General features: G+C 41.2%; 1 protein-coding gene across 3 annotated transcripts; it reads right to left on the bottom strand.

The window, feature by feature from the left end:
• Positions 1-1,781: 1,781 nt before the first annotated feature.
• GPER1 (G protein-coupled estrogen receptor 1) lies at positions 1,782-7,502 on the bottom strand. 3 transcript variants are annotated; one of them, XR_001412515.1, is made up of 4 exons: positions 7,362-7,502; positions 6,657-6,801; positions 3,644-5,285; positions 1,782-1,872 (listed from the first exon to the last, which is right to left on the bottom strand). XR_001412515.1 is itself a non-coding variant. In XM_014946212.1 (4 exons), the coding sequence occupies exon 4, from the start codon at positions 4,629-4,631 to the stop codon at positions 3,792-3,794; it is 840 nt and encodes a 279-aa protein (XP_014801698.1). In that variant the 5' UTR covers positions 4,632-4,675; positions 5,161-5,285; positions 6,657-6,801; positions 7,362-7,502; the 3' UTR covers positions 3,020-3,791. The 3 variants fall into 3 exon arrangements, 2 of the variants coding, with proteins under 2 accessions (XP_014801698.1, XP_014801697.1); XM_014946212.1 differs by lacking the exon at positions 1,782-1,872 and having other exon boundaries at positions 3,020-4,675; positions 5,161-5,285; XM_014946211.1 differs by lacking the exon at positions 1,782-1,872 and having other exon boundaries at positions 3,020-5,285.
• Between the last annotated feature and the right edge of the window lie 5,747 nt (positions 7,503-13,249).

The raw sequence follows: 13,249 nt of genomic DNA on the forward strand, positions 1-13,249 counted from the left end.
TCTGAGGATGTGTCTGTCTTCATGGAGCTGTGCTGCTGAGAGGATCAGCCGTTCCTTCAGTCCTGTGTTGTCTGAAATACCACCTTTCCGGGGTGGTTAATGTGTGGTGGCAGTCAGTAGGATATGAGGAATTGGGGCTAATTCCAGAGGTGAAAATAATGAGGAAGAGGGGCGATGTGTGGTGTGGCAGAGCGGTGCGAGGTTTCTCAGAGTGCTGTTTAGCAGCTCCCACTCTGCAGAGAGGGCATGGCCATGCTGGCATCTCTATCTCAGAGATATTTGGTGTTCTACAGGCAAGATGTGCCTAAATGTCACTTTTTTTCCCCCCTTAGACTGTGATTCCCTGTCACGTGGAAATGGCACAGACTCCACCCTGCAGTTCCTGTTCCAGTGGCAGGAATATCTACTATCTATTTCAAATTCAGCCATCGTCTCGTGGCCTTTCTGTTTATAGGTCAAGTCTTTTGTGGCCAAAGCTTCCATTAGGAAGCTCGGAGTATTTCGTGAGAAATATGAGTGGAATCATTGTTTTTCACTGTTTTCTTTATTGCTTAGTAACTTTTAGTCATTGTTTTGAGTGCCTGGGTTTAAAAATCCTTTAAAATCTGTTTGTGTGCTGATTAATTCTTATATGACACTTGAAACCAGGACAAAGCCTCTTGATGTACAGAGTTTCTGGCGCTGAGGTCAGTGAGCAAAGAGGTGAAGGGAGTTTGTTCACTTCAGGGATGCAGCGAGTGATGCTTTAACGATCTTACACTCTGATCTCTAGGACCTTAGAGCTGCCTCTGTTCAGCACTAACCTGTGCTAAACATCCATCAGATTTAAACCCCAATTATTTTCTAGCGGAAATTAAACCCCAGTCGTTTTCAAGTACGTGGTGCTGACAGTTGTTTTCTTGGTATAGTTTATCTTCAAATGCACAAAGCAACCAACGTGAGTCTTAAACTTATGGAAGGGCCGTGGTTTCTGGAGGTGGGACAGATGATACATAAATCTGATGATACCTAATCACATTCCCCATTGAGTAAATTCTGCCTCTCTATAAGCTGAGGCTTCTGTCACTTTTATAAGTGATTCTTATGCTCCTTTGCAAAAATTAACTTTTTTTTTTTAAAGCCACAGCCTTTTGTTCTGGCCATCACAATAGGCCTCCTAAATGTAAAGAGAACTCGTGCAACTGTTAGTTACATCTGAAGGCTGATAGGAATGTCCATATATATTATATATATATATATGCACTGGCATTTCTGACAAAAGGCCCAATTGTGTCTGTCCTGGGAAAGATGATCTTGGGCAATCCTTAAAAGACAGAATGAAGCGTTATGTTTTGCTTCTGTGAAGTTCTTTGAGATGAGCAATATCGTTACAGATTTGATCAAGTACTGATGTAAACAGTAGATTACATTTACGAGACAAGAAGTCACCATCGTGGTAGATTATATAAAGATTTAAAAAAGTTAATCGTGGAAGACATGCTAGAGTACAGTGACAATAGTACCATGTGGTTCTTCTAAGTAAAGCCATTTATCTTAACATATTTGGATGAAAAAAAAAAAATCAATGTTTTCTGCATCTCCACATCAATACTTTGTAATGATTTTTGCCTCACTGCTACGGCAGCTTCATTATTTCAGTGGAAGTACCTTATATACATCAGCAACATAGCATCTCTGATAATCAGGTTACATCTAGAGTCTTCCTAACTTGATAAAATTTCCTTCCATACTGTCGTTCATACATGTGTAATACAAAATAAAGCTCCTTCAGTGCTCAGCTTTTAATAATCCTGTTCATAATTAAATATAAATCCGACTAAAACATACTCTTCTACATTAAAGTCTTGTCATAAAAACATTTTGAATATAAACCTTCAATACTCAGCAGAGATACAATATATATATATATATACAAGGATATGAGGAATTGGGGCTAATTCCAGAGGTGAAAATAATGAGGAAGAGGGGCGATGTGTGGTGTGGCAGAGCGGTGCGAGGTTTCTCAGAGTGCTGTTTCGCAGCTCCCACTCTGGCATCTCTATCTCAGAGATATTTGGTGTTCTCCAGGCAAGATGTGCCTAAATGTCATTTTTTTTCCCCCCCTTAGACTGTGATTCCCTGTCACGTGGAAATGGCACAGACTCCACCCTGCAGTTCCTGTTCCAGTGGCAGGAATATCTACTATCTCAAATTCAGCCATCGTCTCGTGGCCTTTCTGTTTATAGGTCAAGTCTTTTGTGGCCAAAGCTTCCATTAGGAAGCTCGGAGTATTTCGTGAGAAATATGAGTGGAATCATTGTTTTTCACTGTTTTCTTTATTGCTTAGTAACTTTTAGTCATTGTTTTGAGTGCCTGGGTTTAAAAATCCTTTAAAATCTGTTTGTGTGCTGATTAATTCTTATATGACACTTGAAACCAGGACAAAGCCTCTTGATGTACAGAGTTTCTGGCGCTGAGGTCAGTGAGCAAAGAGGTGAAGGGAGTTTGTTCACTTCAGGGATGCAGCGAGTGATGCTTTAACGATCTTACACTCTGATCTCTAGGACCTTAGAGCTGCCTCTGTTCAGCACTAACCTGTGCTAAACATCCATCAGATTTAAACCCCAATTATTTTCTAGCGGAAATTAAACCCCAGTCGTTTTCAAGTACGTGGTGCTGACAGTTGTTTTCTTGGTATAGTTTATCTTCAAATGCACAAAGCAACCAACGTGAGTCTTAAACTTATGGAAGGGCCGTGGTTTCTGGAGGTGGGACAGATGATACATAAATCTGATGATACCTAATCACATTCCCCATTGAGTAAATTCTGCCTCTCTATAAGCTGAGGCTTCTGTCACTTTTATAAGTGATTCTTATGCTCCTTTGCAAAAATTAACTTTTTTTTTTTAAAGCCACAGCCTTTTGTTCTGGCCATCACAATAGGCCTCCTAAATGTAAAGAGAACTCGTGCAACTGTTAGTTACATCTGAAGGCTGATAGGAATGTCCATATATATTATATATATATATATGCACTGGCATTTCTGACAAAAGGCCCAATTGTGTCTGTCCTGGGAAAGATGATCTTGGGCAATCCTTAAAAGACAGAATGAAGCGTTATGTTTTGCTTCTGTGAAGTTCTTTGAGATGAGCAATATCGTTACAGATTTGATCAAGTACTGATGTAAACAGTAGATTACATTTACGAGACAAGAAGTCACCATCGTGGTAGATTATATAAAGATTTAAAAAAGTTAATCGTGGAAGACATGCTAGAGTACAGTGACAATAGTACCATGTGGTTCTTCTAAGTAAAGCCATTTATCTTAACATATTTGGATGAAAAAAAAAAAATCAATGTTTTCTGCATCTCCACATCAATACTTTGTAATGATTTTTGCCTCACTGCTACGGCAGCTTCATTATTTCAGTGGAAGTACCTTATATACATCAGCAACATAGCATCTCTGATAATCAGGTTACATCTAGAGTCTTCCGAACTTGATAAAATTTCCTTCCATACTGTCGTTCATACATGTGTAATACAAAATAAAGCTCCTTCAGTGCTCAGCTTTTAATAATCCTGTTCATAATTAAATATAAATCCGACTAAAACATACTCTTCTACATTAAAGTCTTGTCATAAAAACATTTTGAATATAAACCTTCAATACTCAGCAGAGAGATACAATATATATATATATATACATACACACGCACACACACAAATGCACTTTTTTCTGTTAGTAGCAAGCATTTTGTTCACGATTTGCTCAGTTTCACAGTCTTGGGTTTTACCCAACTGCTCCTAAATCAGACTTCTGATTGCTCGTTACTGTCAGGGATGACAGACGTTAAGGCAGCCTGACAGAAGCGATGTAAGGTCGACATTTTTGTCTTCTGTTCGATGTACAGTCGCAGCTTGTCTCTGAAGGTTTCCCCTAGAAAACTGTAAATTAAGGGGTTCAAGCAGCTGTTAGAAAAAGCTGCGAGGTTCACAATGTGTCCCGTTAAAGGGTAATCGTGCCTGAAGGATGGGCTGCTGGAGGAGACGGGCTCGCTCTTCTTTTGGAGGAGCTGGACGCTAATGAAGACGTTCTCAGGTAACCAGCAGATAAAGAAAACCAAGACCACGACAAAAATCATCCGGAGAGCCTTCTGCCGCCGCAGCCGAAGGCTCCTGTGCTTGTGCGCTCTGATAAGAACTCGGACAATTAATGAGTAACAAAGCCCGATGATGACAAAGGGGATAATAAAGCCCAAGGTTATTTCTAGCCACTGGATTTCTTTTACATCTGCAAAGCAAAAATAGACCTCTCCGGTGTGCTGTAAGTGCACGGCCGTGAATGGAACTAGCGCTGCAGAGATAGATGCCATCCATATGAGCCCACAGCTCAATCTAGCGTGTTGCATAGTGCGAAATAGGTTGGACCTCATTACTTTGGCCAGCGCTATGTATCTGTCAAAACTCATCCATGTCAGAAAGAAAATGCTGCTATACATGTTGATCTGAAGGAACAGAGACATGAAGGTACAAATGATAGTGATATCGTAATACTTCTCGTCAAGATTAAAGACCTCAATGAGAGAATCGGCAACTAAAATGAGATCGGCCACTGCCAGGTTTATGAAGTAAAGGTCTGGGATAGTCATTTTTTCACGAAAGCTTATGTTGACAACCAGTATCAGAATGTTTCCTACAAAACCAATGGGAAAAAGAAATATTGTGTAAAGGCACGATAAGAAAAGACCGATAACGTACTGTTGGTGTTCTGATTTATCAGCTAACCGGGAAGATATGCTTTCGTTACACAAATGTGAGCCGCTCAGGTTAAACGTTGTGCTGTTACAGACAACAGGTGCTATTGAGGCAGAGTACGTTTCCATGGCTAAAATACCTGCAGAAAAGCTATTAGTACTCACAGTTTGGTGGTAATGCCAAAAAATCAGGTTTTTGGTTGTTTTCAACTAAGTTCATAGTAAGCATTTTGTTTGGAATGGAAAAAAAATGTACGCTTTTGTATAGGGAATTAAAATTCCTTATAAGTCAAATTAATTAAAATGGACTGAACTCTACCAGTACAAATAGTAAATAATGTTTTTTTGCAGGACACTATCTACATTGCAGATGAGAGAATCTGCAGTTCCTGTATGCCTTAAGATCATGTAGGAATCTTTTTACCATTCTGGTACTTGGACCTCTTTAGTAAAAGCTTTTCATCGGCAGCGTTTCTCCGGGCAGGTTGGAAGGCGGCAGAATTTTAGCTCCATTTGTTTTCTTTTAATAATCAATGCACATCCTCGGACCTGCAATTTGCAAATGGAAAACCATTAATCTCCTATTCCAGCATCGTACCGGGTACCAGATGCTTCTGCTGCCGGAGTGTCCACAGCTGAGGCTGCAGGAAACACCACGTTTGAACATATATAGAAAAAGGTTCAGTTAAAAGAATTTAAATCTGGTCTAGATGAGAATATATTGTGAGGGCAGGTCTGTTAAAATTTTGTGTACCCTTCAGGGATTCAGTATGGGAACATGTAGAAATATAGAAAATCAGATGAGTGGGTTCAGCCTACAGAAAAATACATCTTTTTTCTATATGTATATATATATAGAAAGGTCTGTATTTATTTCCTCATCAGCTTGTTGCGTTATTAAGTAGCAGAGTCTGTGGCTGAGAAGGCAAAAGAGATGGGAAAGCAGTTGGTTCTTTCTGCTTCCAGGGGGAAGGAAAAGGCGAATTTTAGAAATGAAGGTAATACAAGTGGCGTATTGATTTACACCAACGTTATTATACTCAATTTGCTTTTCTTTGGGATTAATTATGTTGCCCTGACTTCCGGCTAGGAATGGAAAATATCAGTTATCTGATTTGTTTACTTACAAATGCTGAACGCTATGGCTTGAAGCGTTGCTAGAAGTTTATTTAAAAGAAAAACCCAATCAAACAAAAGACAGCCCGGACAAAAAAAAAACAGCAAGAAAATGATAACCCAGAGTATTTGGTGTTAAATTTTAAATATTTTGAATAGCTTTAATCTTCATTTTACTACCAGTCTCTTTGATTTTAATTGCTCTAAAACATATAAAGAGAATTAAATTGTTTACTAGTAAAATTCATGCATATTTCCATGTTTTGATGATTTAAACCCTGCTGATGTACAGTCTGGGGGAGAAAAAGGAGCAGACTGCTAATGGAGTAGGAGTTTTAGAGTATCCTCAGTCTGAAATACAGCTCTGAGTTTGCTTAAATGTATCCGAGTTACTAGAAGTAGCAAGCAGATACTTAAATAAAGATACCTGTTCCAAAGCTTTTATTTCTTAAGGAAATAGGCATAAATACACAGTAGCTATTGTCTTGAAGCATTTTCAGAATGTCAATCCTTATGCTAAAATACCCATATGAAATTGCACTTCTCTGAAGAAGTTTTTGGGGTTTGTTTCAAGCAGCTGCGGGAGTCGGGCACGAACTGTTGCTTTTTCTGCAGCATCCTTTTATTTTTGCATAAAGCAGTAAAACTGCTTTAAATATAATAAAAGAGTAGTTACCGGTGCAAAGCAAATGATTGGAAAAGGTCAGTCTGTGGTCAGATTTTAATTACATCTGAAAGGCCACCAAAAGCCAGGCAAGGACAAGCATTCCAGGTAACCCTGTACTGGGAAACTCTTTATTTTACCTGAATTCCGTGTCTCCGGAGCTGATTTTCCTCCAGACGACAAAAGCTGGTTCTCGCTGGGGTTCGTGCTTAATGGGTCTGTCAACTTCCACCCCCGGCTCAGTAAAAACTTGTATTTAGGTGTGCAGACCCCACCGAATGCCACCTGTTGACGATTCCGCAATAAAAAAATCACATAAAAATCTATTCTCTTTCAAAACGTCTTAAATAAAAGAGGGTTTACAGCGGCAAAATGCAGATCTTGCTGCATGTCCTTGGCAATAAAACAAGCTTTATAGATTCCCAGGGTTGTTCTAATTTGTGTGCAGTTGAAGAGCTGCTGAACAGCCTTATAAGGCTGGAATTAACCCCGTTTCTGCTGGTTTCTTTTGTACTAGAACCAGTCGAGCATCTTTCCCCTCGGATTTGTCAGTTTTGTTTTGCCTAATGTTCATTTTAACCTCATTTGTGCCTCCAGCGTTTTCTCGAATCACATAGTCCATTCAAACCTTCGGCTCAGCTGATTGATAATGAAGTGATTTATTTTCAAATCATAACTAAGCATATTTTACATAGATCTAAAGTAATAATTACTCCTGTGCTTGGTATTTTTTTTTCTTTTAAAAGCCTCTGGACAATCTAAAGAGAAATAATTCGATTGAGAGCAATCCAGCAGCTGAGGAGGGTCATCTGCTGAACTGATGAGATAAATTTCAGTTTTCCTACCTTCAAGTCGATCCCGTTTTGTCTGTATTTAAATTTTCAGGTATACATCATTATCCTCGCACTTCTTAGAATTGCTCAGCCCCAAATCACATGGATAAAATACGATTTATTTTGCAGAGGCTGTGGAGGCTCCGTCTCACATAAACCCCCTCAGTGTTGCAGGTGGAGTTTTGCATTTCAGCTGTAGGGAGGGGGAAAACCTACTTGGCATTTCCAGACACACCACCTACTGGTGGCCAGAATTCTTAGAATGGAAAGAAAGCTAAATATTTTTTTTTCTCATAAGAGAACTGTTTTGTTTGCGTAAATTACTTCTTATGATTGTATTGATCCGGTACCTGAGTGTGATTAATGGCCACGGGAACAGGATGAGTTGGGTCTCAGTGTTTAGGATTTCACAAAGCCAATTTTGCTGTTTCAGAAGCGTGGAATAAACAATTAATGTGTCATTCTAATGGCTCTACTAATGGTAAAACGTTTTTAGATGATGAAAGTTCTCACCTGTAGAGAAGTGAGGTAAAAGTTCTTTACAGCAGGGGCTTTGGGGGCAGAAGGCTTTTTGGGGTCGGTCTCTTCTCCCAAGGAACAAGTGGTGGGACAAGAGGAAATGGCCTCAAGTTGCTCCAGGGGAGGTTCAGATTGGGTATCAGGAACAATTTTTACTCAGAAAGGGTTATTAAGCCTTGGAATGGGCTGCCCAGGGCAGTGGTTGAGGCACCATCCCTGGAGGGATTTAAAAGCCGGGTTGACACAGTGCTTAGTAACGTGGGTTAATGATGGTTTTATCAGAGTTGGGTTGATGGTTGGACTAGATGGTCTTAAAGGTCCCTTCCAACCTGGACAATTCTATGATTCTGTGGTTCTAAGGTGCTTTGCCTCTAGTGCCATTGAGGCAAATCTGGTATTTGCTGATGTCTCATAACGCGCCGTGCATAAAAACAGGGGATTTCGGCGGTGTTTAAGATGTTCTTACGTAACACGCCGTGCATAAAAACGGGATTTCGGCGGTGTTTAAGATGTTCTTACACGATGGCTCTTCATAAATAGCTTTGTAATAAATTATCATTTATCTAAAAATAAAGTTTGTGCAAATCAGTGCTGGTAACAGTTGGCAGAGCAGAACTTCTGCTGGGTGGGGAATGGCTTTGGGGGTGTCCCCGGAGCTGCGAGGACAGGGAGCCTGAAGTGCCTGCCTTTGAGCCGTGGACCAATGTGATGCCTTGAGAGGCCTGGAATAATTGTAACGTTAGAAAAATCTTGTGATACTGGCTTTGAAGGTCTTAATTTTTTGCTGTCCTAAAGACGGGGATTATGAAGAGTCTTTATTGTTGTTTGTTGATCATGTGGTTTTGCTGTTCTTAGCTCTGTCCTTCAGAGCTTCCCCCCGTCTCCGAAGGGCCAGGAGGGATTTTCGCTTTCCTTTATGCATAACGGCTTCTGGGTGTTAGTTGTTTGTAATTACGGGGGCCTGGACTTGGTAATCAGCTGGTCTGTCTGCCCTTGTTTTTCTAGCTGTGCGTGTCAGCTGATTTGCTGTTAAAACGTATAATTCTGTCGTGAGAGTTAACCTTCTGGTTTGAATTGGTGGTGAGAAATCCGTCGCTTTGCCATAGTTCAAGAGTGATTCAGAAATTCTCCTTTGAAAGCCCCACGAAGTGGCTGTTTTTCCTGCAAGTAGAACTAGGAAGCAGATAAGACCAAATCTAGTATGATTGTGTTGCAATTAGTGAGTTCTGTATTTCGCTAAATATTTGATGAGATGATCATGTGAATTCTCCGAATGCTGTTTCCTGAAAGAGATGACAACGTCTTCAGGCTCTTGTTGATGCAGTCAAATTATTGTAACTGATTAATCTGTCTTAACCTCGCTGTTTGTCACTTCCCTATTCCATAAAATGCTTAAAACTAATTTTAGCAGCTGCTGAACGCTGTACCCTTCCTCTTTGTCCCTGTCAGTTGCTGGTACCCCATGGGACCCCGTAGGGAATGCCCTAACGGTCCGCACTTAGTCACCGGCGTGACAGCACTGGGTGTGACTTCTCCTGCCTTAGTCCTCGTGGTCACTGAGAACATGCAGGAAAGCAACTGGTGTGAGAGTGTTAGTGTTATGTCAGGGCTCAATAATCCAGCGTTGATGTTCTCCTAGCAGTTTATTTTCAAATCTGTAGTGGTGACCTTCTAAAACACTGTCTGTGTCTCAATAAAGGTGCCTAACGCTGGTGAAATTAGCAATGATGTACCAAGGGGCGTGAAGTGGGGTATAATAGAAGATATTCTATATATTTTAACAGATTTCAACATACGTGCCTGCTGTTGCGCTGCAGAAAGGTGGCAGCTGAGGAGGAAGGAGGTGGGAGGTGTGGGTACAGGAGAGGACAACCCCAGAGGTGCCCTGTGTCCCAGCTCCTGAGCCACCACCGGCCAGCAGCCCCTCCAGTGGGATGAGCCCCAGAGGAGGCAAGAGCTGGTGGGCTCTGTCAGAACTGTGGGACTGCTTTTTGGGATTGAGTCCTGGAGAAATTAGGGCAGCCCCTCCAGCGAGGATGAGCCCCGGAGGAGGCAAGAGCTGGTGGGCTCTGTCAGAAGCATGGGAGTGCTTTTTGGGATTGAGTCCTGGAGAAATTAGACAGGGCCAGGGTGCATAAAACTGAATAAAAAGTAAGTGTATTGCATGGAAGGGGCAAGGAAGCATAAATTAAGAGAGTGTCGGAATGTTTATGGTGTTGTATAACCACGTGCAGAAGAAATAAGATTTGTAGAAGAATCTCTACTGAAATTATCTCCAGAGGAAATAGAGATGCTGCTGTAATCTTCATGAAGTTTTGCACATAGATTGATCTCCTCCAAATTCTGTGTCATTCTGTCTGTGGGGACACTAACTGACCTTCTCCAGCCACCGAGTGACCTGTGTCTGTGCCCAGTCCCCTGCCCTAGAGCACCCTTGGACTGACCCTGCCCAGCCTCAGGAGCTTTCCTTGGCTTGCAAATAATCAAACTTAATTTGGGTTGGGGTCGGTTGTGTTCTGTGCCTGCAGAAAACCTTGGATAAGGGTGTATTTTGTGCGTTTAGGCTTTTCAGTTGTCAATAATCCTGAGAATGAGTTTTTCTTACTCCAGATAATTTTTAAAAGTTCAGCCTTTTCTTTTGCAGGGACACCACCTGTGCCCATTCAGACTATTCCGGTAAAACCCTGTGTTGTTTTTTGTAAATGTGTGTAGTGCAAAACTCTTGGGGGATAATATAAAAATTTTATAAAATTGGGGCACAAAGAGTTGAAAGATGATTCATCACAGGACTCCAGGCTCTACCCAAATGCGATTAAAAAATAAGATTTGCAAAGAACCGATTGTTTTGTTTGTGGTTTTTTGTTTGTTTTTTTTTACTCTAGTGGTTGAATCTGTCAGTCCTTTGCTGGACACGCGAACCATGGAAGTGGAACACATTCTCTCATTACAGCCAATTAGGGAATTGATTTGTTGTGCAACATATATGGTGTAAACATCGTATACAGGACTTACTTTGGCTGAATCACTTGAGCTCTCGCGCTACTCCAAATCTCTTCAACTACCTCAAAATCAAGATATGATCTTGATTTTATCCTTAATGCTGTGGCCCTTTCAGGGTCTGTATGTTTGGAACGAGAATGTAATTAAGGCCAGGATTAGTAATAGATGTAGGGGAGCAGCAGCTCTGATTCTAGTGTGCAAATCCAGTCTCTCTGTAGCTCAGATGTTGTTTTGCAGTGGGCTCGGATCAGATTTGAACCAGCTGGTTCAGCAAAGATGACTCCTCCGTCTCTCCATGTTCTTTTCCAAAACATGTTATCGACTCAGAAATTCACGCTGAAACTTCAGCAGCCTGCTCGTTTCTCTTCTTTTACTGAATTGGGAGGGTTTTCTCAAAAGCTGGCCAAAGTCTTAGAAAGATACGAATATTACCAGTACAGAAGTAAAATATTCTTCTTTGAATTTTCCAGTATATCCCTTCAGTAATTTTTGTCAGCATGCCTATAAAAATATAAGCTCTATTTCTTCTGGAACATGCTGTTCAGAACTAGGTGAAGCCTGGAAGGAGTAAATGTGCTGGTACGGGGAGGGGGGAAATCTCTCCAAGCAGGGAGATTTTTTGTTCTTAAAAATACACTTCAAGTTATTAATCACTTAAAAGTAATTACTTTTAATCTTAGCCAAAGCTGCTCTTCTCTCCCTCATATCAGACTATTTTGGAATGCCTTTCGATACGTATTTCTGGCCCTTCCCCTGTTGCACATAGGGGTGCTTGCCCTCATGTGCTAGCTGGATAAAAGTAGATTTTCTCTAGGACTGCACGTTCGTTGTCCTGAATTTTAATGTAAGCTATGAGTAAGTTTATCAAGAATGATTTAACAAAACATTTCTGTATTGCTGTAAGTTATATTCATAACTATTTGAATTATTATGTTGCATTTTTTCAACCTCTCCTGTTTACCTTTGTTTGCTCCTATTAATTTACAAAGTCTTTTCATTGTACATAGAGATTTTTCTTGATGCCAATATAACCAGCCATCCAGAAAATACTCTGGTTTTTCCCCCAACAGTAGCTGTGGACAGGGAGGAGACCAGAGTACGTTCCTTCACAGCTGACAGCCAGGAGCTGTACCCAGGAGCACTCTGATTTATACACAGTGGTTCATTCTTGACAAGCTGGGCTCGTTCCTAAATCCTAGAGCTGACAGGAGGTCCCTACAGCTTTGATTTCCACGAGACCTTTGGTTATGGCTCTGCTCTAGCTGTGTACCTTGCCAAGAGCATCATGAAGCATCCTTCCACCCTGTGGAACCTTCAGGCTCTTTACAGGTGCTTTATTGTGATTTGCTCACCGTTAGACCAGTTGCCAGGTCTCTGCCAACGTTACCTGCCTACAGCCAACACTTACTGACCAGGTTCTCTTTAAGGCACCTTTAACAGTAACTCAGGACTCAGAAACAACACGATATTTATTCTTTCATCCTCAAATATAAAATATATGGAAGCAGTGAATCAAGTAGAATCCTTTGTGTGTAATTCCCATACCAGAAAATAACCTACTTATCCGTGGCGCAGCTGAAATGATGATGTTCTGTCTGAATCGGGAGGAACAGCTTGTGTCTTTTGACAAACTCCTTCACTCAGTCTGTTGGCTTTGTCACTGACGTGCAGCTCCTACAACTCATCTCTCCAGACTTCTTTCTGCCGGGCTGATCTTCAGGCCATGTTGTTTCATCTCCCTCTTCTCAGGTGCAAGCCAAACCCTCTGATGCCAGCTGAGAAATCCTTTCACGAGGGTGACGTTGGCTCTTGGATGCAAAGGGATGATTCTTATCGACATTCTTCCTTTCTGAGCAGGTCCTATAACGGTCTGTTTATACGTAGTGTTCTTTAATTATCCTTCTGCTCATGCTGGCAGCAGAGTAAAATTGAGGAGGAAAACAGGCTGACATAATACAGTGCAGATGTCTTAGTGGCTGGCTTTTACGTCTTGCAGAAATGTTGTGATCATAGTGAGACTCCGCATTCCCCTTTTTTCACATGTGATACGGTCATGGTCTATAAAATTCAGGGCTTGAGTGTCCAAGACTAGGTCCATGTATCTAGATACTGAATCTATATTCTGTATTATAGCTGAACAAATGTCCTTTGTTCTCCCATTTATGCACTTTGGCTGTTGTTCTTGACCCATCAGTGCTTGCCTTTCTCTGTCTCCAGCAGCCCATGCTGATCTGCACCAGTTCTCCAGACAAATCGGGACCCCTTGGGAAGACCTTCCAAAGCACCCAACTGCAAAACAACCTCTCCGTTCTGTGAGCACCCGGGTGTTGTGCAAAGGCACATATTTAAGCGTCAAAGTGGCTTTTCTCAGAACCCTTCAG

Source organism: Calidris pugnax, unplaced genomic scaffold, assembly GCF_001431845.1.
Source record: "Calidris pugnax isolate Ruff unplaced genomic scaffold, ASM143184v1 scaffold123, whole genome shotgun sequence".
Classification (NCBI taxonomy): domain Eukaryota; kingdom Metazoa; phylum Chordata; class Aves; order Charadriiformes; family Scolopacidae; genus Calidris; species Calidris pugnax.

Bases quoted from the DNA above. Each gene is read 5' to 3' on its own strand.
- GPER1 (XM_014946211.1), bottom strand. From the start codon at position 4,865: ATGGAAACGTACTCTGCCTCAATAGCACCTGTTGTCTGTAACAGCACA.